This window comes from Podarcis liolepis (genome assembly GCF_965112155.1).
Source record: "Podarcis liolepis genome assembly, chromosome: 6".
Taxonomy (NCBI): Eukaryota; Metazoa; Chordata; class Lepidosauria; order Squamata; family Lacertidae; genus Podarcis; species Podarcis liolepis.
In genome coordinates, this window is record NC_139559.1 from 69477835 (window position 1) to 69501031 (window position 23197).

Genomic DNA, 23197 nt, shown 5'->3' on the forward strand with positions numbered 1-23197 from the left:
GCCAGATACAAATGCAGGAGCTATTCATACTTGAAACGATCCTTTCAGATACCATCTGCTCTGCATGCTTCTAAAAACACCCCAACAACCTCAAAGGAAATTATACAGTTTTAATTTTCATTATCTGAAGATAGTTCTTTCATTTAAATTATCCCAACAAGTTGCTAGCATGCTGTGTCTACAGCTTTTCTATTATGTCTGCCTATGAAAAACATATATCTTGGCAATGCAGCTGGCTACGTGGGTATATGAGTAAATGCAGATCTTTTCATATCTTGTACTTTAGCAGAAAGTATAATCCCCCTGGCAACTTTCCAAAATCAAAGTGCCTTACATCTGTGCTCATCCTTATCTTCTTATTCTCTGATGTCATCGAATTCTGAAGGGCGAGCAACCCACCCTCATAGCCAATGAAATTGCCGTATGCAAATGAAAATGGCTGAAACCTAGCAGTTGGCTGATGTCATAGCGATGTCACAATTTCTCCCTGACAGTGGACTGTTTGAACCATTTTGAAATCAGTCGTTGGATGTTGAAACAGCTTTCCCCCTGCCCCCAACCTGTTTGTCAGTGCCCTAGATATCGCTGTTAAAACCCTAAGCAACGGTGGTGCACACAAAGACATGTAGCGCCTCATGTTATTTCAGGCCTGCCTTCTTTTGGAAAATGTACTAATAACCTTTCAACTGTGAGACTGACCAGGTGCCAGGACGTAATTGGGATATTGTTCAGATATTTGCCAGGAACAGAGGAAGCAGATATTTATGCTTAAGACCGTTGGAAGAAGATGGTGAATTATTACGAGGTTCTGGGAGTGCAAAAAACCGCGTCTGCGGATAACATTAAGAAAGCCTACCGGCAGTTGGCCTTAAAAGTGCACCCAGATAAAAACCCAGGGAACAGGGAAGCAGCAGAAAAGAAATTCATAGAGCTCTCTAAAGCGTACGAGGTCTTGTCTGATACTAAAAAGAGGGATGCCTATGACCGATCCCGCAAAGGAGACGGACGTGAGAGAGGGTGGCATGAAAGAGGCAGAGGTACATGCAGACATGGTGGGTCTGGAGACAAGGAGAGAGACAAAGGGCACCTCGACGCCAAACCGAGTTTCCACAGATCCCCCCTGGATGTGCGCAAGGGGGTGGACACCTTTTCCCTGAATATCTTTGATGACCTGCTGGACGACATTTCTGGCGACCAGCGAGGCCACCACGGAAGAAGAAGAACCAGAAGCGACAGCAGCTTCTCCGTCTCTATCAGTGGGGTGTCCCCCATTGCAGGAACCGGCTTCACTTCCTTTGGCTCTGAGATCACCGGCAGCTGTTCCTGCACTGCTCTCCACAGTGGCAGGAAAGGAAGGTTCAAGTCCATCATTACCACCAGCAAGGTTGTGGACGGCAAAAAGGTTGTAACCAAGAGAATTGTGGTGGACGGCAAGGAACGCGTTGAAGTTGAGGAGCAGCCCATCTGTTACTGAAGGGCTCCCGGCTGTAAATTGGTAAGGGGCAGCTGCTACGCTTGGGTACTGAGCCTATTAGGAACTTGTGCTGTGTTTCGCATTGTGCAATGGGCTGGTGGAAATGCTTTGTGGTGCTTGGCGGTTCGGGCAAACCTTTGGGCGGGCAAAAGTTTATTAGAAAAGCTTCCCCCAGTCTCATCATGAGCTTTATTTAGGCGTGCGTGAGGAGACTTCAGCCCACAAGTCACACTTGGCCTGCAAAGCTCTTTTTCTCTAGCCATGTACATTGGCTCCGCTCATGACATCATATGAACCCCAACGGTTTCAGAAGTACCAAAAATAAAATAAAATTCAGGGTTGGGGGATCCCTACTACGCAATGAGAACTGAACGTTCTCAGTGGCAATAGAATGCTGACTGACTGTTGGCCAGGGAACTGAAAACTGGGGAGGGAGGAGGAAGTGGAATGGAGTTGGCTGGAATCCTGAACGGTACTACCCGGGCTGCAACATTTTGTTGTAGATCCCATTTGCATGTACAGTGGTACCTCGCGTTAAGAACTTAATTCGTTCTGGAGGTCTGTTCTTAACCTGAAACTGTTCTTAACCTGAAGCACCACTTTAGCTAATGGGGCCTCCTGCTGTGCCGCCGCTGCACGATTTCTGTTCTCATCCTGAAGCAAAGTTCTTAAGCCAAGGTAATATTTCTGGGTTAGCAGAGTCTGTAACCTAAGCATATGTAACCCGAGGTACCACTGTGTTTAAATGCGGTCTGGACACTCAGCCTCACAACAATGCATGTCTACAGCCCCTTTTTGCTGAATGCAATCTGAGGCCTGAGAATCTCACCCAATGAAAGCTCAGGTGTCCAGGTAGAGAAGTGAAGGTGTCTATATAGTGCAATGGTGCCCACCTGAGAGGTGCTGGAACTGCGCTCCGGCACGCTCGGGCTGAGAAAAACAACAAAGCACCAAGGATTATTAATGATGTCTCCTGGTGAATACGCCACTCGGTTCCCTAAGTCTGCATCCTTTTGTTTTTGTGAGATCAAACACAGGCACATGCACGATATCAGGCATATGATGTTGACTCAGCATCATAAAGAGGCACATCACTCTGTTGTGTCGCTTCTACCCAAACCAAAAGGGTATGTATGAGGATTAGCTTATGCTAAAAGTTGAAAGTTGTGTGCTGCTTGTGGACTAGCCAGCAGGGTCAGAAGGGAGAGAAACATTGCAGGTGTCTGTCCACTAAGTGCTGGGAAGATGAAGTGCTTGCTTCCCAGCTCAAAAGTGGTACCTCATATTATGTTATTGGTACAGTCAGCATTTTTTCCCTGAATAAGTATTTGGGCAGCAGCTTCTGTGGCAGTAAGTTGTTAAAGGACCTTATTCAGCCCACATTCTCTGCAGAAACAAATTGTGAATACCTATTCTTCTGCCCACCAAGCAGTTTGAAAGCACCCCTAAGTGCAAGTAGATAAATAGGTACCGCTTTATAGCGGAAAGGTAAACGGCGTTTCCGTGTGTTGCGCTGGTGCTGGCTCGCCAGAGCAGCTTCGTCACGCTGGCCACGTGACCCGGAAGTGTCTCCGGACAGCGCTGGCCCCCGGCCTCTTAAATGAGATGGGTGCACAACCCTAGAGTCGGACACGACTGGCCCATACGGGCAGGGGTACCTTTACCTTTACCTTATTCCTAGAATGTTTTTGCATCTCCAGTCAACAAGCATTGATTGAATGGACCCAGAGATCTTTCATTCTCATTGAGTGGCAGCATTTGTGATCTCTATAGCTAAAAGCCATACATATTTATAATTGAAAAGGGTTCTGCGTATAGAATTTTTGTGGGTTATTGTAATTACAAATGTGGACATGCTTGTGGCTTTACTAATACTGGTTACATCTTCATGTATTTTGTTTGTAATGGCCTGAGAGCTTGAACAATAAATTTTATTCAATCGCAAGAATCTGACCGCAGCAGAACAGGCAGGGGCGGGATCCTAATTGGCATGTTAGACTCATAAAATACTGAATTCATAGATGCAAGTTTAGCTTGTCAACATCATTTTTTGCCATGTGTGATTTATGCAAGCATAGTCTATTAAAGTTAATTGAAAATATAGTCAGGTATGTGTCATTACTTACATTTTGAATGCTAAACTCTTATCAAGATTAAGTTTTATTTTAATATTAGCTGATGCCACACTTTCAGTTGCAGGGGTTGGGGATTGGGAACAAATAACAGCACAGCCTTTTAATTAGCAGGCCAATATAAGATGTAAATCACAAGTATAAGGAATCTCAGATTGGTACAAATTGGCCAGTCAGTATACTGCCACTCCACACAGAATCCTGTGGTGTGCCTTCCTCAAACAAGCTATACACACAGCTTTTTGGTGCAACAGCTTTTGGTGTGACAGTACTCACTGGTATCCAGTACCCTCACTGGTTTTTGACTGCCCACGGCAGCCATTTTGTGCTTGCACAGAGACCACACTTTCACCAAGATATGAGTATTGCAACCTCATTTTTTAAAAAAAGCACTTATATATGGTTCTTGCTCATAACACTGCCCCTATACTTATATACTATACAGGCTCACCAGGGGTAAGTGTTGTAAGTAAAGACACCGTGGCAGTTTGAGGTTTGAGGCAGGTAAGAAAACTACCCGATCCAATAACTGCCCTTAACGGTCACGTGTTTGGCTGCTTTCTGACACCTGCTGTACCATAAGAGTAAATTTGGGTCAATCCAGGTTTCCTGTATGTGGCATCACCTGCTCCCAGTTCACTAGAGCTGCTTCTACACCAACTGGAGGTGCACAAGAGACAAGAATTTTCTTTATTGTAAAAGCTACCAGAAAGGAGCTTTCAGGAAATGGGCATATAAGAATTGGGGGGGGGGGTGAGGACTTTGGGGGAGTTGTGTGGAATATGAGGGAGAATGGTGGTTGGAGACCAGTGGAAGGTTTTGTGTTTTCTTGGAGTTCCCATCCACTAAGGCAGACTATACCAAAAGAAAGAAGCTGGCAGGTGAAAGACCAGAAGCTACTGTTAAACATGAATTGCCCACTCACAGGAAGCTCTTCATTTGATTTCTCCCTTACTTTACACTTTCTGGTCCTCTCTGAGAACCACCAGACCCATGATGGTTCCTCAGTGTGACGTAAGCCCAGGAATGACCTGGACGTATTTGGACAGGAAGTGGAACTGTTTCTCAGGGACCACACTCATTCTCAGATAATTCCTCTGGCTGGCATGGAACCTTAGTCTTGGTTTAGACCTAGCCCAGGCTTCCTCAAACTCGGCCCTCCAGGTGTTTTTGGCCTGCAACTCCAATGATCCCTAGCTAGCAGGACCAGTGGTCAGGGATGATGGGAATGGTAGTCTCAAAACATCTAGAGGGCCGAGTTTGAGGAAGCCTGACCTAGCCTGTTCAGAGGAAAGGGAAGTAGCATTTTCTGGATCTGAAGACCATGCTGGCCCCTTTGGCCACAGTACAGACCTGGGCACCTGGTGATGACTCTGCAAGCTGTTCCAGTTCCTGGGTTCATTACTTCCTTGAGGTTTTTGACACCCTCTTGCTTTCATAAATTGTCTGACATATTTATTGATTTCCACCCTTAGGAAATTGATGGGAAATCTTTACTGTTGATGACGAGGAATGATGTGCTAACTGGACTTTCATTAAAACTGGGACCTGCACTGAAGATCTATGAATATCACGTAAAGCCTCTACAGACACAGCATCTCAAGAACACTTCCCTATAGTGGACTGTCAGATGGGGACCATGTTGTGTCTCTGGTATTCAGAATAAATAAGCAACTTTGGTTTCTTGTTGATGGAACTTTGTAAAAAAAAAAAAAAAAGACTGTATGTGTACATAAAGAGTTTAAACCAAAATGGCACTGATATAAATATATATAAATATATATTTATAGATATATCCTATTGGATAGCTTTAGCAATATGCTGTATGGTGGTTATTGAACTGATGGGAGGGATGAGTTTCTCACCGTTCCATCAAGTATACGACCAGCTCAATAGTTTTTCTTCAGTGAGATAAAAGGTAAGTAAAAACAGAAAGGTACTTGTTAATGTGAAAGCTAGACAAAAAACACTTGATTCTTAGAATTACTGTTTGAAAGGTAAGGATGCTATTCACCATAAATATCTCTTGCACGTGACTCATTGGGCATAGCTTAGAGGGATGGAGCAATCCTAGGTGAACCTCGAGCTTCTACGCTTCCTTCTTCTCTAGTGCACCCACAAGAAGAAGCTGGGAATCTTCTACCTTTGCTTTAACCACAGCCTGTTCTGTTTTCCCAGCTGACAAACTTTGGTTAATGTTGACTATGGTTTGTGCCAGCTTGATCCAACCATAGTTAAGATTAACCACAGTTTCTCAGTTAGGAGTATGCAATAGGCTGCTGTGAAAAAAATGGAAGAATAAGCTTTCCAACGCCTTGTGGCTGCACCAGAACAGGAGAGGGTTGGAGAAAGTTTGATGCTTGGGCTCCTGTTAAGCTCTAGTTTGCTGTGGCATCAAAACATAGCCACTGAACCTCAGTAGTTCTGTTGCACAATTCCCTCTTGCTTGAGTGGTGCTTGCACAAAATTATTTCACAATGGATTGTGCTCGGATTTGAAAGTGGATCGGGAGGGTGTGGATCAGCGGAAGTTGACATTTCTTTTTAGAGTCACAGCTCCTTTGTAACACTAGCAAGAGGTTCCAAATTTGCCAAAATCACCCTTGTTTTGCAGAGGGGTCCTATTTTTGACCTTATTAAGGTTTGTTCATAGCATATTGTAATGTTTAACGCTGTGCATACCAGTAGCCTAGCACCTTTTGAGAGCAGAAGCAGCTGCACAGAGGTGAAACTGGGTTGTAAAATTTCCTCTGTTGTTTCTCGTTTGTGCTAATGTTCTTTGAATTTTAAAATATGTTTTGTGAAAAGCAGGGGTTTTTCCCCCAAAAGAAATAACAACAGTTTGTGTTGCTCTGTAAGACATACTTTGTTTTGTTCTTGTTCTAATTTATAACTTATTAACAGTTCTGCTGGGAAAGTGTTAAAAGCGACATCTCTTTCATATTTTTAAATATTGTATTCTGATGGTGCTGTAAAAAAATAATAATTTGGCAACATGACTGGATTTATGAGCTGAACACCTCTATTTCCGAAAAGCAAAAGGATGCTGTCTTACTATTGTGAATTTTTGTTGAAGGACAACACTGTAGTTCAATCTGTTTTGATCAGTTCCTTATTTTAACTGCAGACTTGTTAAGTCAACAAAGATGTTGCTTGTGTTTTGATTCAGTTTGGTGTTGAGCTTTCTTTTATTTCAAAGTGTTTATCTCTCATTGTGAACCACCACAATCCCTGGCTCCATATTGAAAGAAACCTTAATACTGCAACTTTCAGAACTGCAACCAACCTCACTTCAGCAAATGAAGATTTTCTATCTGCTGTTCTTCCATGTTGGGAGAAACTTCCGCTTTTGTGAAATCCATATTGGGATTTCTTCTACTTAGCATAGGAACTCCCGATAACAACAAAAAAGTTAAAGTGCTGCATCTTGATCCATCATGCAGATTTCCCAAAAAGTTTGATCAATGAATCATTAAGGACCTTCAGAGTATTACCTGAAGCCCCAACTGCTTACAGTTGCCAGCATTCAAATTGCGCAGAGCTATGAACTGTGGGTTAAACCACAGAGCCTAGGGCTTGCTGATCAGAAGGTTGGCAGTTCGAATCCCCGCAATGGGGTGAGCTCCCGTTGCTCGGTCCCTGCTCCTGCCAACCTAGCAGTTCGAAAGCACCTCAATGTGCAAGTAGCTAAATAGGTACCGCTCCGGCAGGAAGGTAAACGGCGCTTCCGTGTGCTGCTCTGGTTCGCCAGAAGCGGCTTAGTCATGCTGGACACATGACCCGGAAGCTGTATGCCAGCTCTCTCAGCCAGTAAAGCAAGATGAGCGCCGCAACCCCAGAGTCGGCCAAGACTGGACCTAATGGTCAGGGGTCCCTTTACCTTTTTTTATGAACTGAGGAGGGCAATGGATTTCTGGTTTTGTTTTTGTGTAGTGGGGGGCAGAATCTATCCATTGGTTCTAGTCTAGTACTGCCTATGAGACAATGGCTCTCAAACAACTCTGCTGCTTGAGGTAACTGAAGGGATTCACCCAACCTGCCCCACCAGCAGAAGCCCTATAGATGAACTTCTCCTTGCCCAACAGGGCCTTCCTCCCTCCTTCCATGCCCGTCCTGGAAATTGGCAGGGGTGTGTGTGTGTGTGTCAAGAAAACTCCCAGAACAATGGGTAGGGTAGGGGAAGGGGGTACCATTCTATCTAGCAAGCTGAAATGCGCAGATGCAATGATTGGAAGATCAGATTCCACTCAGCCTAAGACTTTGAGCAAAATTGCATCATTCCAAAATGTATTCAAATTCATTCACAAGGGAGGTGAATAGATTTGTAATTGCAGCACCATATCAGTAATTTATCTATTCCTGTTTCTTCAGGAGTGTCCATACAACATAAAGGAGGGCGGTTGACATTTGGATGTCTACCGTACTTTGATGAATTGCAGAAACGTGCCTGGCTGAGATGGAGCAATTCAGATATGACATGTTCCTCGCTGATTGATTAAGGGTGTTGCTGCATCTTTTATAAATTAATTAATCGGTTGCCACATGCTACATAGCAGCACTGCGTCACGTTTCCAGAATTTAAAAGGTTCCCTTTGAAACGAGCAAACCACATTTCAAGAATGGGATTGAATTTCCTTAATAGAGAGATACTGATTTAACTACGCTTGTTGTGATGTTTAAATGGGCAATTAACCGGCTTCTAAGTAACACAGTAGTTATCTGAAGGCAGCAGCCTTTTTGGGCTGCAGATCCATTTCCGACCCTGTCAATCTAGGATTGCCCACCAAAGCTGAGGGTGTCTGTGTGGAGGAGCCATGTTGCAGAGGAATGCTGCAAGACCAACTTCCTGCAAAGCTGGATGCTTGGCAACCAAATGGTTTGGCATGTTATTTCTTAAAGGGACCCAGTCTCTGCACAGAGCCTAAATTTTATTGATGTTCAGCTCCAGCTCTTGTGTCCCTTCCGGCTGCACTCATTCCGTTGCAGGAGGGGGCTGTAGATTTCAAGAAGGAAGACAGAAAATGCAGAAGTTTTTTTCTGCCCCGAACTGCAGGAGGGTTTTATGAATAACCACCACCCCTGGTGGAGGAGACCCACTGGCTTTCCCGTCGCAGGACACTGACACCGCAGGGCAATCGCTGCCAAGCACATCTGGATGGCGACTGCCCAACTCCGACAGCATTTTAGGCATCTGATTTCCATACATGTCTGAAATTTTCCGGACATATGGCAAGCCTACTCCATTACAGATTTGTGTTTGCATAACACCAGCACAGAGAGAGAAAGTACCATGTGTCTGGCGTTTCCCCTTAGATAGCAGCAGGTACTCGTGTTGATATATTCCACAGGTACCTTCATTGTACAGTTTTTGATGCCTATTTCAGGCAAACCTGCCCAGACGTGATTTTATTATGTACCTTCTTCTGTTTTTTCCTGTTGATTTTCATCCATATGCTTACTGTTTTAAAGGTGGTTTTCATTGCTATTTTTAAAATGAATTTACCATTTTGTGTAAACCGCTTAGAGATTTATTTATTTTTGATTAACCGGTATATAAGCTAAGGGTTAGGATACATAAGTGGGACTGCAACAAAATGCCACAGCGTGGAACACGGGCCTTGTTCCAGGATGCTGGTAACCCTAACCTTGTTTTTCTCCCCACCTGCAAAAATCAAGCAGTGTTTTGTACCCACTGAGCCTATTTAGTCTTCATTGGGATGTTTGGGGAGGAAGTTCCCTTTATGGCTCTTAATTTTGGGTCGCTCTGCAAACCTTGGGGTTTCCCTAAGCCTGCTGATGCCTTCCTCTTGTGTGCAAAGTCCGCTTACCCCCTTTTAGGGGCGCGGCAGCTTTGCGGGACGGCCAGCGCCTCTCCTCCTGCCGACGATGCAGGGCTGGGTGTCAGGGTCTGATCCTTGCTGAAGCGCGAGCTTCAGCTTGAAATCCTGCTCTGTGTCAGCCTGCCGAATTGGCCAATGGCAGGCTGGTGCGGAGAGCTGGGCTTGAGGGAACAATCAGGCTTCCCTCAGGTCAGCCCGGATAGAAATGCTTACCCAATGCCTATGCCAAACCACTTCATCTGTAGCCAATAAAGTTGTGGCCTGATTCGATCCCATTCCACTGTGTTGGTCTCCTTTATTGGTAGCTCACCTGAGCCTGGCCCTGCAACAGTACTGCTTTGAGTACATAAGGACCCACGCTTGGATAACGACTTTGCTATTAGCATACAGAGTAAGGTTGATAGGAGCACCAGGGCTGTGTCTTGGCTGCCACAGATTCAGTTCAACAGGAAGTGTTCTTATGTGCACACGGACTTCGAAAACCACATGTGCAGTTCTTGGGTCAGCATACGATGTTGGGGGCCTTGGACTGGTTCAAGCTCTTGGTAACCCCGGAGACTGAAGTGAGAAGTTGTAGGCTTTTGCCCTTCGTAGACGTGTAACCCAGACTGCAGCTCAGTTAACTCAAGGCCACACAATTCAATGGGTGTCACTGAGAACCAAGCCTGTGCCTATCTTGGATTCCATTTGCTGGTCATGGAAGAGTCGGGTGACAAATTTGGAATTGGAATGCTATTAGGACTCGTAAAATGCACAACACGATGATAGGAGCTGATGCAGCACAAGGCCTAAGATCAGAGAGCCCCAGGCTTGATTCTCACCTCAGCCCTGGCCTTAAGCAAGCTACTTTCTATCAGCCTCAGCACCTGCTCACCCACTGACATCTGTAAAATGGGGGGATAATTATACTGACTGACAGGGTTGTTGCAAGAATTGCAATAATACAGGGCATGTGAACTTCTTTGATCATTTAAAAACACTACACAGTGGTTAAGTAATGCCCTCATTATTATTAATAGTATCTGTGTGAGAGAGTACGTGCGTAGAGGGCTTTCATTTGAGGCTGGAGTTGGGGTGTGTGCCTCTCAAAAGGGCAGTGTTCAAAGGAATGAATGGCACCAGCTTAACTTGTATTAAGTTGAATCCCATCGCCTCACTTTGTCATTGGTAAATATAATGCCTGCCGCCGTGCATTCTATTAAGTGCACTTCCTTCCGTTGAAGTAAATGGTCTCGAACTCATATTGGTGTCATGGTGACTTGTACTAATAACACCGTCTTGCCCTTCAGAGTTAGTGGGACGCAGGTGGCGCTGTGGTCTAAACCACTGAGCCTAGGGCTTGCTGATCAGAAGGTCGGCGGTTCGAATCCCCATGACGGGGTGAGCTCCCCTTGCTCAGTCCCTGCTCCTGCCAACCCAGCAGTTCGAAAACACGTCAAAGTGCAAGTAGATAAATAGGTACCGCTCCACCAGGAAGGTAAACTGCATATCCGTGTGTTGTTCTGGTTCGCCAGAAGCAGCTTAGCCATGCTGGCCACATGACCCGGAAGCTGTATGCCGGCTCCCTCGGCCAGTAAAGCGAGATGAGCACTGCAACCCCAGAGTCGTCTGCAACTGGACCCTAATGGTCAGGGGTCCCTTTACCCTTCAGAGTTATATTTACATACATACATAAGGAAAGGGTGTGGCAAAACCATCGCCAGCTGCAGTCAGTCAGGGGTGGGGAACCACTGGCGTTCCAGTTGTTATAGAAATATGGAATTGTAGAGTTGGAAGGGACCGCAGGGGTCACCTAATCCAATCCCCTGCAATGTAGGAATCTTTCATCCAAAGCGGGGCTCGAACTCATGACCATGAAATTAAGAGTCTCATGCTCTACCAACTGAGCTATCCACCTTTCCTGACATTGGTCATGCTTGGGCTGGTGGGAGTTGGACATCCACCAGCACTTGCAGGACCACAGGCTAGTCACCTCTGAAATAAACTCCCTAAGTAGAAGGGACGGATCCAAATACGGGGGCCAGGCTAGACTGTAGTACCTCTAGGACTAGAGACATGGGTGATGCTGTGGTCTAACCACTGAGCCTCTTGGGCTTGCCAATCAGAAGGTCAGTGGTTTGAATCCCTGCGATGGGGTGAGCTACTGTTACTCTGTCCCAGCTCCTGCTAACCTAGCAGTTCACAAGCACACCACTGTGAGTAAATAGGTACTGCTGCGGTGGGAAGGTAAACAGCATTTCCGCGCGCTCTGGTTTCCATCATGGTGTTCTGTTGTGCCAGAAGCGGTTTTCATGCTGGCCACACGGCCCAGAAAGCTGGCTGTGGACAAATGCCAGCTCTCTCAGCCTTTCACTGGACTTAACCGTCCAGATGTCCTTTATCTTTTACCTCTCTAGACCACGGCTAGGAACTTCAGTACAGGCCCAGATGTCCCACTGTATCCCTCCAAATGTGCACTACAGTCCCCATAATCCCTGACAATTGACAGCGCTGGCTGTGGCTGAAGGGAGTTGCAGTCCACAACGTCTAGAAGTGTCCCAGCACGGCAGCTTTCCCTGGGTACTCCATGTCTCCTCTCATTTGTCCTTCCCTACTTGTTGACTTTTTGGGACACGGGTGGCGCTGTGGGTTAAACCACAGAGCCTAGGGCTTGCCGATCAGAAGGTCAGCGGTTTGAACCCCCATGATGGGGTGAGCTCCTGTTGCTCAGTCCCTGTTCCTGCCAATCTAGCAGTTCAAAAGCACATCAAAGTGCAAGTAGATAAATAGGTACCGCTCCAGCAGGAAGGTAAACGGCGTTTCTGTGTGCTGCTCTGGTTCGCTAGAAGCGGCTTAGTCATGCTGGCCACATGACCCGCAAGCTGTACGCCAGCTCCCTCGGCCAATAAAGCGAGATGAGCGCTGCAACCCCAGAGTCGGTCACGACTGAACCTAATGGTCAGGGGTCTCTTTACCTTTACTACTTTTTGACTGAGGATCCCTCAAACCTTTGAACTGACCTTAAATGCTTGCAGCTCAGATCAATTTGGCACTACCCTGTGGTACCTTTTGCGTTTTTAGAACCAATTGAGTGCATCAGCTCAACCTCCGTTGGTTGTTGTTTTCACCTTTACAACACACATAATCATAGAATCATAGAGTTGGAAGAGACCACAAGGGCCATCGAGTCCAACCCCCTGCCAAGCAGGAAACACCATCAGAGCACTCCTGACATATGGTTGTCAAGCCTTTGCTTAAAGACCTCCAAAGAAGGAGACTCCACCACACTCCTTGGCAGCAAATTCCACTGTCGAACAGCTCTTACTGTCAGGAAGTTCTTCCTAATGTTTAGGTTGAATCTTCTTTCTTTGGATCCATTGCTCCGTGTCCGCTTCTCTGGAGCAGCAGAAAACAACCTTTCTCCCTCCTCTATGTGACATCCTTTTATATATTTGAACATGGCTATCATATCACCCCTTAACCTCCTCTTCTCCAGGCTAAACATGCCCAGCTCCCTTAGTCGTTCCTCATAAGGCATCGTTTCCAGGCCTTTGACCATTTTGGTTGCCCTCCTCTGGACACGTTCCAGTTTGTCAGTGTCCTTCTTGAACTGTGGTGCCCAGAACTGGACACAGTACTCCAGGTGAGGTCTGACCAGAGCAGAATACAGTGGCACTATTACTTCCCTTGATCTAGATGCTATACTCCTATTGATGCAGCCCAGAATTGCATTGGCTTTTTTAGCTGCCACGTCACACTGTTGGCTCATGTCAAGTTTGTGGTCAACCAAGACTCCTAGATCCTTTTCACATGTACTGCTCTCAAGCCAGGTGTCACCCATCTTGTATTTGTGCCTCTCATTTTTTTTGCCCAAGTGCAATACTTTACATTTCTCCCTGTTAAAGTTCATCTTGTAATGAAATACACGGGTCCAAAGTAAGGTATAATAATATGTTTTTATATTTTGACACCAACAAGGTTTCATGTTTTGTTCAATAAACAGATTCAAACTGTTTTGTTGTTGCTCTTTATTCACCCATAATAGAGATACATATCGAAACCTTACAACCCATGAAGGCATAATACTTAAAGAAACAGGAAATCTACAACTCCCTCAAGTGTTAGCAAGCAGCTTTCTGCATGGAAGACAGGATGGGACAAAGAATAAAAAAATGCTGAAGTCCAAATTACTTAGTCAACTTTTGGCTAACATAAAGGTAAGTAACACCAGGTGATGTGAAGAAATCCATCTCTAGGTATAGTATTCCCAAGGCAGGACAAGCATAGAGTCCCACTATACTTTTTTGCGGGTGGGAGCCAAGGCTGTTTTCAAACTTTTTCCACCAGTATGTCAAATTTTCCCGCACATCGGAAATGTCCAAGGCTGCAAAGCAACCATCAAGTTTTTCATAAAGCTTGACTCGTAGCAAAAGCAGGAGAAACTTGCCTCCTTGAAGGACCACAACAATGGCTGCTGAGGTAGTAACATCAGGGCAGCGCTAGATTTAGGCTGGTGCATCCGGTCCCCCCCCCCCACAGGGTGCCAAGCCAAGAGGGCACAAAAATAATAATAATAATAATAATAATAATAATAATAATAATAATAATAATGTTTTAAAACCAATTTTTATAAGGGCAAATACATGGGTAAACTGAACCAGAAGTAATTATTGTGAAATAATAAATATGGGGGGGGGGTAAATTTGGTCCTCTCTTTGGGTGCCACAGTGCCAAAGTCTGCCGCTGATCAGGGTAAGCGTTCTTTGACTACTCCTTTCCCCATGCGTGCAATCTGCTTGCTCAGAAATCAAAGCACTATTAGGAGAAGAAACCCGAAGACTGAGGATTATTAAAGATCTACATAACTCTATAAAGGTAGCTCAAGCATGTCTTACGATTATATAAATAGACATAGTTATTTTCCTACTCACACATGTCCCAGGCTTTGTGTATCAGAGGAGCAAAATACAGCAGTAGGGGACACAACATGTTACATGACTGCATCAATTAGTCAATGCTGACATTGATACTTCTATGGCCAAACTAAGCGATATATGTCGGATGCAGCGTTTTTGCTTTATTTGCCGCGTTTATGGGCTAAATTTATATGGCGAATGCAAACTTTGCTAAGTTGGGGAAAAGAGGTCCAAATCTTCTGTTAGTGCCACTTAGTGTCATGTGGCACCATTGGAAGTCAAGGGATCTGGTATGTAAGCTTGCACTTGTCTTGTTAATATAAAGAAAAAAAGAATATCTTAATAGTTACTGCTTTGAAGTATCTACCGGCAGGCTTTCCACCTGTGAAATAAGCCCAGATTGTCTAATTCATATGGGAGGCCTGAAAATTCCTTGAACTCTAGGGGGCTGCTTTGAAAATTTTTGTTTTGTTTTGATTTGATTTTCAAAAGAAGCAAAAAAGAAAATCATGGTGGTGTCAGCATTCAGTTTCCTTTAGGCCACCTTGAAAATGTCGATCGCGTGTACACACACAAAGCTATGGAAAGTGTGGAGTAAATTAAGCAAGCTGATAGGAGATCAATTTTGCCGGATGTGATGATCTAGGAAGCCGCCGGCTGCTTAGTTCATCCCAATGCAGGACTTAAATCCAACGGAGTAACGAGGTTTACATGCGACGGGGCGTTGCTGGTATGTCCCTGGGCAGTCCTTCTTCCTGCGCAGCGTAGATGCACAAGCCCCAAAGGGTGTATCCTGAGGTGTCAAGATCTGTACATGGAAGACACTTGTGTTAATGGGTTTGCCTCCAGCAGGGGTACCTACTACTCGCTTGAGAGTCTATACACCACATGTTCACAGGAGTTTTCAGCAAAGAAATTGCTTCTACTAATAACAACCATTAGTGGTTGGTGGGGTGGTGTCAGGGACTGGACTGAAGAGGAGCAGGAGTGGTGAAGATCACCTCCCCTTCTCCTGTAGCTTCCAGAGAAGGGGGATACAGTATTGAATTACAGCCGAACTTGGAAGGAGATAGCAGATCAGAGACAGGCGAACAGATGAGTTATGAGGTGTTTGAAGAGGAACGAGGGGAGGCAGAGCAGCCAGCTGAAACGTCTCTGGACAGCATTGATGAACCACCACCACCCCTAAAATTCAACATTCGTTAAGAGTGCAAGAGCAATGGGAAGAAGAAAAAGAAGAGTTTGGATTTGATATCCCGCTTTATCACTACCCGAAGGAGTCTCAAAGCAGCTAACAATCTCCTTTCCCTTCCTCCCCCACAACCAACACTCTGTGAGGTGAGTGAGGCTGAGAGACTTCGGAGAAGTGTGACTAGCCCAAGGTCACCCAGCAGCTGCATGTGGAGGAGCGGAGATGCGAACCCGGTTCCCCAGATTACGAGTCCACCGCTCTTAACCACTAAACCACACTGGCTCTCAACGCAGGGACGCAGAGGCATTTGTTCACGGAGGACCACCGTAGAGTCGGATGCTGTTGCCAGGAGAGGGGAGGGGGAGGAGCCCAGAGTGAGCAACTCCATCCTTGAGGGATGTTTGGATTCTTTGTCCCTCACCGTGAGGACTGAATAAAAGCATAAGCAAAACCTTTCGTGTTTCCTCCCTGCTCCTTGAAATTTTCAAGGGAGGGAGAGAATTCCTCAAGCCTGACAGGTGGAGGCGCTCACCTGACCAGCTACTGGTGTTGCTTTTGCTGACTAGGAGGAAGAGGGGGTGGGGGTGGGGAGCTTGGTGTGGTGCAAACACAAGCAGGACCACTGCTGGAGGTACGTTTGTACACCACCTTGCCCCTTCCTCTCCCAGTAAGTCACAGCTATCATGCCATAGCTCAGGGGTAGAGCATCTGCCTTATGTACAGAGGGTCCCAGGTTCAATTCTCAGCGTCTCCAGGTGGGATGGGGAATGTTCCCCTTCTGAAAACCCAGGAGAGCAGCTGCCAATCACTGAGGACAATACTGAGCTCGTTGGACCAATGATCTGACTTCTTATAAGGCAGCTTCCTAAGTTTCTAAGAATCCTCTGTTGGAGATCCCCAAGCCCAGCCTTTCCTCTCTTTGTGGAGAGGGAATGTCTTTGTAAATGGCTTCAATCTCCAGGGCGGATATGTTTGAAGACTCTGTTAAATTATCCTACCTTGCCCCACCTCACTCCCATACAGCTCCACAGCAATTTATCCTGAAAAGAAGAAAAACACATTTCCTCACCTCCTTGTCATTGCACAGTCCCAATTTTTCTAGATCCGCCACAGAATAGTGGATGTTGGACATGATCACTTCCACTTCCTCAATCTGCAAGCATAAAAACATACGCATATTAGACCACAGGGTGACCCTGTGCACTACAACTGCATTCACTCAAGTCTCCTTCCCCTGTTCTTGGCAGCGAGAGCAGAAGTCCGAGGTAACGGGAGCCAGGTATGTCATGGCCAGCCTGTGAGAGGGGCTGAAGTCTTTGGTAGGCAGAGTCAGATCTTTCTTCCCAACACACCCTTCTCTCTCCTCCTGTCTCACTCACCCTTTTCCTCCCTGCCCAGCAGGCTGCAAGAGGAACAAATTGCTTTTGCGGGAAATCTGAACAGATTGATTACACAAAAGGGATTTGAATTGAGGTTGTGGGCCACAGGCATTCATAGTGTTGTAAACAATGCATAACAGCTATGTCTCCCTGTCTAAACTATGCATCTGCATGGGACACGGGTGGCACTGTGGTCTAAACCACTGAGCCTCTTTGACTTGCCGATCAGAAGTTTGGCAGTTTGAATCCCCGTGACAGGATGAGCTCCCATTGCTCTGTCCCAGCTCCTACCAACCTAGCAGTTTGAAAGCACGCCAGTGCAAGTAGATAAATAGGTACCGCTGTGGCGGGAAGGTAAACGGCGTTTCTGTGCGCTCTGGTTTCCATCACGGTGTTCCATTGCACCAGAAGTGCTTTAGTCATGCTGGCCACATGACCCAGAAAGCTGTCTGTGGACAAACGCCGGCTCTCTCGGCCTGAAAGCGAGATGAGCGCCGCAACCCCATAGTCGCCTTTGACTGGACTTAACTGCCCAGGGGTCCTTTACCTTTTAGCTTTACTATGCATCATGGCCCTTGGGTACAAGAGCAGAGCAAGGCACTGCATTGGTCATGTCACATCACGTGTTGGGTTTACAAGTACCAAAAAAAGTACTGTTTTCACACGGAGAACCATACATTTGTTTCGTCATTCCCTAACAGCGGTGATATGAAGAGGGGTTATTGCTGAGTGGTAGAAAGCCCTGTGCATTCCATATAGAACAGACACACACACACACACACGAGTTTACATCCAGGGCATCTCCAGTCATACCGGATCTGAAGTAGCAGGGCTAGAAAACACATCTCCCTGAAGCCAGAATTTCCAGATTCCATCCTTAGCAACTGCAGGTAAAGCCAGGAGAGAACGCTGCCTGAAATCCTAGACAGCCACCCTGCCAGTCCTTTTAGACAATACTGGCTTGGTGTAAGGCAGATTCCTATGCTTTTAATTTCTTTATCTACCCACCTTCTATTTATAATAGCCCGAGAGAAAGCAAAATATAAGCTTACACGATGATCCATACATTGCCCCTCAAGTGTGAGTCACAGGTGTCCGAAATGGATTGGATTTGTGCTTTTGATGTAAACCTCGGTTTTGTAAGACTACAGTTATTTGAAGCATATCGCATGTCATGAGGACAAAGAGATACGACGAGACTGACCTGGGGGAGTCTATCCAATATGTAGGTCTGGATGCAGTTGACCGTCTTCTGGTAAGATGGCGAGTAGTGGCCTGTTTCAGGCGGCCCAGCAAAGGCATCGAGGGCACACTCGTGGGCAGTTCTCCTTCAAAACAACGTGTAGCCATTAGAATCAAATCTGTACTCTCTCCATAATTCAGCTCATGTGTGAACTTGCAAGGCTAACGTCCTGTGTTCAGCTTGCTTAGCTCTGTCCCTTGTTAGGGGTCAGGTCATGAATTTTAACAGTGCAGTCAGGAAAAGGAGAGAGAGAGAGTGTTCCAATGTGGGGTGTGTGTCTAGGAATGAAGGGCTTTCCATGTGGTCGCATTAAGTTTGGCACAGGTGATGCCCAGAGAATGGTCTGGGACTGTGTGATGCTGCGACACTGCTAAAGGGACACATGCGTGCATCTGATCAATTCCTTGGATCAGTGGAGTAAGAGTGAGACAGAAGCAAAATAAATATTCCCCCCAATTAATAATACTCCATCCATCTGGCTGCGCTTCCCCAGCCACTGTGGGCAGCTTCCAGAATATACAGAAACATAATAAAACTTTGAACATTAAAAACTTCCCTATACAGGGCTGCCTTCAGGTGTCTTCTAAAGGTTATATAGTTTCTTATCTCCTTGACAGTTGGTGGGAGGGCTCACTACTGAGAAGGCCCTCTACCTGGTTCCCTGTAACTTCACTTCTCACTGTGAGGAAACAGGAGCTTGTTTCCACTGCAAATTGACAGCACACATGCCCTTCCCCAATTTGGATATTTCTGATCAAAATATTTCCTTTTTTTCATCCATCAGAGGGCTGTAATCATACTCAATATCAGCCATCTCTTCTACTGTGGACAAATTTCATGCGCTGATAGACAAAAATGGGGTTGGGTTGGTTTGTTTTTTACAGTACCATATGCAGTCGTAGTCAAGACAGTCTGCGCCTTCTCCATAACACCACTTGACCAGTGTTTCTATTGAGAGCACTCGATCTCTTCTTTCTGGAAGTGTGGTGTATTTATCCTTGAAGAAGCCTTGAAATCCAGACTGGGTTGTTTTCATAAGCTTCAGATCCTTAATGCCAGAAAAAACAATTGGACTACCTGCAAGAGAGAGAGAGAGAGAGAGAATGGAAGAGAGAAAAAGTCAGTTCTTTTTCCAATGAAATAATTTAAAATGAGAAAATTGATATATGCGGATAAATTAAAAAGCACTTTTTAACAGGGCAATCGAGTGGGGGCTCAGTATGGGTACCGTATTTCTCTTGCCTTCCGGGGCAAGGTAAACAGAAACACGAGAAATCCCACCTCTCTTTCTAACACCCACAAACGCTTCAATGGCCTTGACTGCTCCTACTTCTCTCCAACAGAGAATAATAAAAAGTGTTACATTTCTGAGGATTTCTGTCAAAAGAATGAAATTTCATGTCTTACCTTCCAGAGTCCGTTCCACTTCACAAAACCGAACCCCCTCTGAGCTATAGAGAAAAGCATGGACGTGGGGGACACCATCCTAGAGATTGAAGAATATGGAAAATGTGCAAATAAATGTAGGCGATTTTAAAACAAATGGGGAAGTAATAGAGCTGGTTTGGGAGGGGGGGAGTCTTATAAATGTTAAGGTGATTCAGTGCCCTATGAACCCTGCCCACATTTGGTCGCCCCTCCCTCCCTCCTTCTGACAACCCCATTTTTCAGTTGTTGCCCCCTGTGTGCAGGGAGTCAGGTGGGTGGGGTGTATAAGCTCAGTATACCTTTTCTAGGCGTTGCCATGGTACTTCTTGGATGAAGGCATTGCAGTATATCACGTGGCAAAACGATGTAAGGAAGTGTTCACAGATGTCAAGGCCAAACTCCTCTATTGTTCTGATCTAGTAAGACAAACAGGGTCGTCAGACACCATCAGTTTCTGCCCTTAGAGATAAATATCGAGACACGGCACTGTATTTTATTTTTTATTTTATTGCAATACGTTCATGTCATTGCAAACCTCTTGATTAAATGGGTGAAGCAGTCAAGCAGGCATTATGAAATGTATAGTTTATAAAATAAATGTCTTTATTGAGCCAATTGCCCGTAATACTCTGGAATAAGGAGACCTGCGGTTCTTCCAACTGCTAGCAAAAATTAAAGACAAAACAAATCCCTGGGTTAGCTCATGACATTCGGCAGAAGATTCCTGCATTGATGACCTTCATGTTCCCTTCCATCTCTACAATTCTGTAAGTCTATGATTCTGTGAAATGGATCTTTTCTGGCTTGTGCAAGATGCTTCCACTCAGTGGAAGCTTAGTGGAATCTGCTGGACTACAGTTCCCATCATCCCTGACCATGGACCATGCTGGCTGGGGCTGATGGGATTTGGAGCCAACAAATCTGGAGGACCACAGCTTCGCTATCCCTGCTGTACATGAGTAATAGCTGTGCCAAGCTTCATCGACTGAAAGGCTTGTAAGACTGCACACTTCCCACAATTATACTAGCAATCTTGTGTTTCCTCTTTGGAAAAAGCTTTTCTTAAGAATTTTGTTGTTCTTTCCCTTTGGAAAGGTGTCTGCATTTACCTTTGCATCCAGATAAATCTGCCAGTCGTCGTTGGCTGACACTCCTAGCTCTATATAATACCAAAAAGGAAAGGAAAGAGAAAGAGATTTGGCCACAGATGGGTCTGTATCACATGATACGATCCATCTGTGGCCAAATCTCTCTCTCTCTGTTCCTTGCTCTTTGAATTGTCACAGACTCTCATTATTATTTTTGCCCGAGGACTGATTTTGCAATAGGAATGCAATTCATAAAAATGCAATTCATTAAGACAATATATAGCTACACAAAGATTAAATAAAAAACGGTTGGAAGAGTGCTTTGCAAAACATACCCCTCGGCATTTGGCCAAAGCTTGGATTGTATTCTTTATGGTGTCTGTGGGGATCACTTGACTGTTGTCAGAATTCAAGAATTCGTTGACGGTGTTCAGCCTTATATGCACAGAGACTTCCAGTTCTTTGATGCAGTGAGTCGTGCCCTCTCGTCTAATGTACAGCAGTCTCACTGCGTTCTTCCCATATTCAGAATTCACATATTCCACATCCTTATTCTGTAACGGGAGGAGAAAAGCAATTTTGCACAGAATAAGTCAGGGCTAGAAGTTTGAGGATGTGTTGATTGGTACAAATGCCTTCGTGTGTATCCAAACCTGGTTAGAATTATCATATTGCTTTAACATGAATGTTTGCATGGGATGCGGGTGGCGCTGTGGGTTAAACCACAGAGCCTAGTACTTGCCGATCGGAAGGTCGGGGGTTCGAATCCCCACAACAGGGTGAGCTCCCATTGCTCGGTCCCTGCTCCTGCCAACCTAGCAGTTCGAAAGCACGTCAAAAGTGCAAGTAGATAAGTAGGTACCACTCTGGCGGGAAGGTAAATGGCGTTTCCATGCGCTGCTCATTTACCAGAAGCGGCTTAGCCATGCTGGCCACATGACCCGGAAGCTGTACGCCGGCTCCCTCGGCCAGTAAAGCGAGATGAGCACTGCAACCCCAGAGTCGGTCAGGGGTCCCTTTACCGTTACCTTGCATGCAAAATGCACCAGATCTATAGACATCTATAGCATAGTGTTCTGTATGTCACCACCTTGAGTGCACTTTATCTACACATTCAGAATTTACTCTCATCTGTCTTGCACCTTGAGTTAGGCATATGGCACTGCAGGAAAACTACTCAATGCATAAAGGTTTCCTGAATATTCTTAGTAGGTCAGCTCCCTGGGAAAGAGTGGCTCACCGTGTTTATAGCACCTCACTGAACTTGTTTCTTGATGAGACAACCTACCCCCCAAAAAAACCACACGAAAGCTACATCCAGATGAAAGTGATATAGTAACTTTTCCTAAATCAAATGCCCAAGAAGGAGTGGAACATCTATCAGTGATAAGAATCAAATTTCCATAAGTCATTTTTCTACTGTCCGTCATCGCTATTAATGCTTTTCTTTCAGTTGTTAATTGTTTTTCAGCTGCAATGCTCAAAGAGATAAGCATCAGACACAACAACACAGTTAATGCATTAATGATCTATGCACAAAGGTAGCTTGCCTCCTAATACATTTTTGCACAATTGAATGTTGCCTGGCCTCCAGGCAGAATCATAGTTTTTTAAAAAAACAACCTGCAGCATCAAATGTTGAGGAGTGACATGAAGTATCAACCTCATGCAAAAACGGAGCCCTTTCTTCCTTTTCAACAACTCTTTAAAATGTCAGATCTTGTTTGACAGGAGCATTTCAAAGGGAGATTTTCATTACTCATCGTTTTTGCATCTATTGACAAAGAGAATGCTGGGAAAGTTCAATGGGGATTTTTGGGGATCTTTTTTTTTCCCTTGATGAGAAATTCCTGAGGGAAAATTATTTTTCCACAAACCTCCATAATATAAAATTTCTCTTGAAGCCTTGAATGAATTTACCTTCACCCAGAGGAAATATTTGATTTAGTTTGTTTGTAGCCCAAGCAAACAACTAAAGTGTACCGATTAGAGATTACCCTGAGTCTCTAGGATAGGATTAAAAATCAAATGAATGGATCAAATTAAATAACCCAAGAAGTTTAGATGAAATATATTGTTATTATCTTCTGATTACCAAGAATAAACAATGGACCGCTTGGAGATTCTTTACTGATGTGAATTTAGGCTCATTTTAAACACACTTCTGCTTTATTAGAACAATTTTTAATTTTTGTCACTTCAAAAGTTGCTTCATCCTCATGAGCACTGGAGTTATCTTACTTTAGTGAGTGACTTTAGAGGCAAATTAATGGACGACAAGGCCATCAACTTGCCACGATAGCTATATTCTACCTCCACTGTTAGAGGAATTTAAACAGGAGAGGATGGGTGGATGGCATCAGAACTACAACTGGCGACCCGTTGAATAGTTGCTAGTAAAGCTGCCAGGAAATCTTTTGTCAGGGAGATTTCTGGCTGGACTTTCCCTAAGTCTTCTGAAGGGGGCAAACATCTCTACCCCTCAGCTAAGGACGATGCACTCTATGGCTACCTGCAAAAAGAAATG

At 45.1% G+C, this 23197-nt stretch overlaps 2 protein-coding genes and 1 long non-coding RNA gene across 14 annotated transcripts in view; 2 read left to right on the forward strand and 1 right to left on the reverse strand.

Annotated features, from left to right (window-relative positions):
* Positions 1–5285, forward strand: part of SAMD13 (sterile alpha motif domain containing 13) — a 29486-nt gene extending 24201 nt beyond the window's left edge. For 10 of the 11 annotated variants that reach the window (XM_083510715.1, XM_083510716.1, XM_083510717.1 and 7 more), the window contains one exon: positions 5082–5285. In XM_083510715.1, coding sequence (XP_083366841.1) covers positions 5082–5225 — 144 coding nt within the window. In that variant the 3' untranslated portion in view covers positions 5226–5285. Of the gene's footprint in view, positions 1–485; positions 1496–5081 lie in introns of those variants that run through there. The other variant, XM_083510712.1, reaches the window with a different exon arrangement.
* A 2056-nt stretch (positions 5286–7341) lies between these two features.
* On the forward strand, positions 7342–13610 carry LOC310710148. Of its 2 annotated transcripts, none has more exons than XR_014527864.1 (2): positions 7342–10612; positions 13472–13610. It is a non-coding gene; the product is annotated as an uncharacterized lncRNA (long non-coding RNA). The 2 variants fall into 2 exon arrangements; XR_014527865.1 differs by having other exon boundaries at positions 7342–10434.
* The window catches only part of LOC310710146 (uricase-like), a 38179-nt gene continuing 28417 nt past the window's right edge, over positions 13436–23197 (reverse strand). Inside the window, exons 2-8 of the mRNA XM_083510711.1 lie at positions 21006–21224; positions 19882–19998; positions 19562–19640; positions 19042–19231; positions 18116–18239; positions 16602–16685; positions 13436–15148 (exon numbers count right to left, since the gene is read on the reverse strand). Of these exons, the coding sequence (XP_083366837.1) occupies positions 15002–15148; positions 16602–16685; positions 18116–18239; positions 19042–19231; positions 19562–19640; positions 19882–19998; positions 21006–21224 (960 nt within the window). The 3' untranslated portion in view covers positions 13436–15001. The remainder of the gene's footprint in view (positions 15149–16601; positions 16686–18115; positions 18240–19041; positions 19232–19561; positions 19641–19881; positions 19999–21005; positions 21225–23197) is intronic.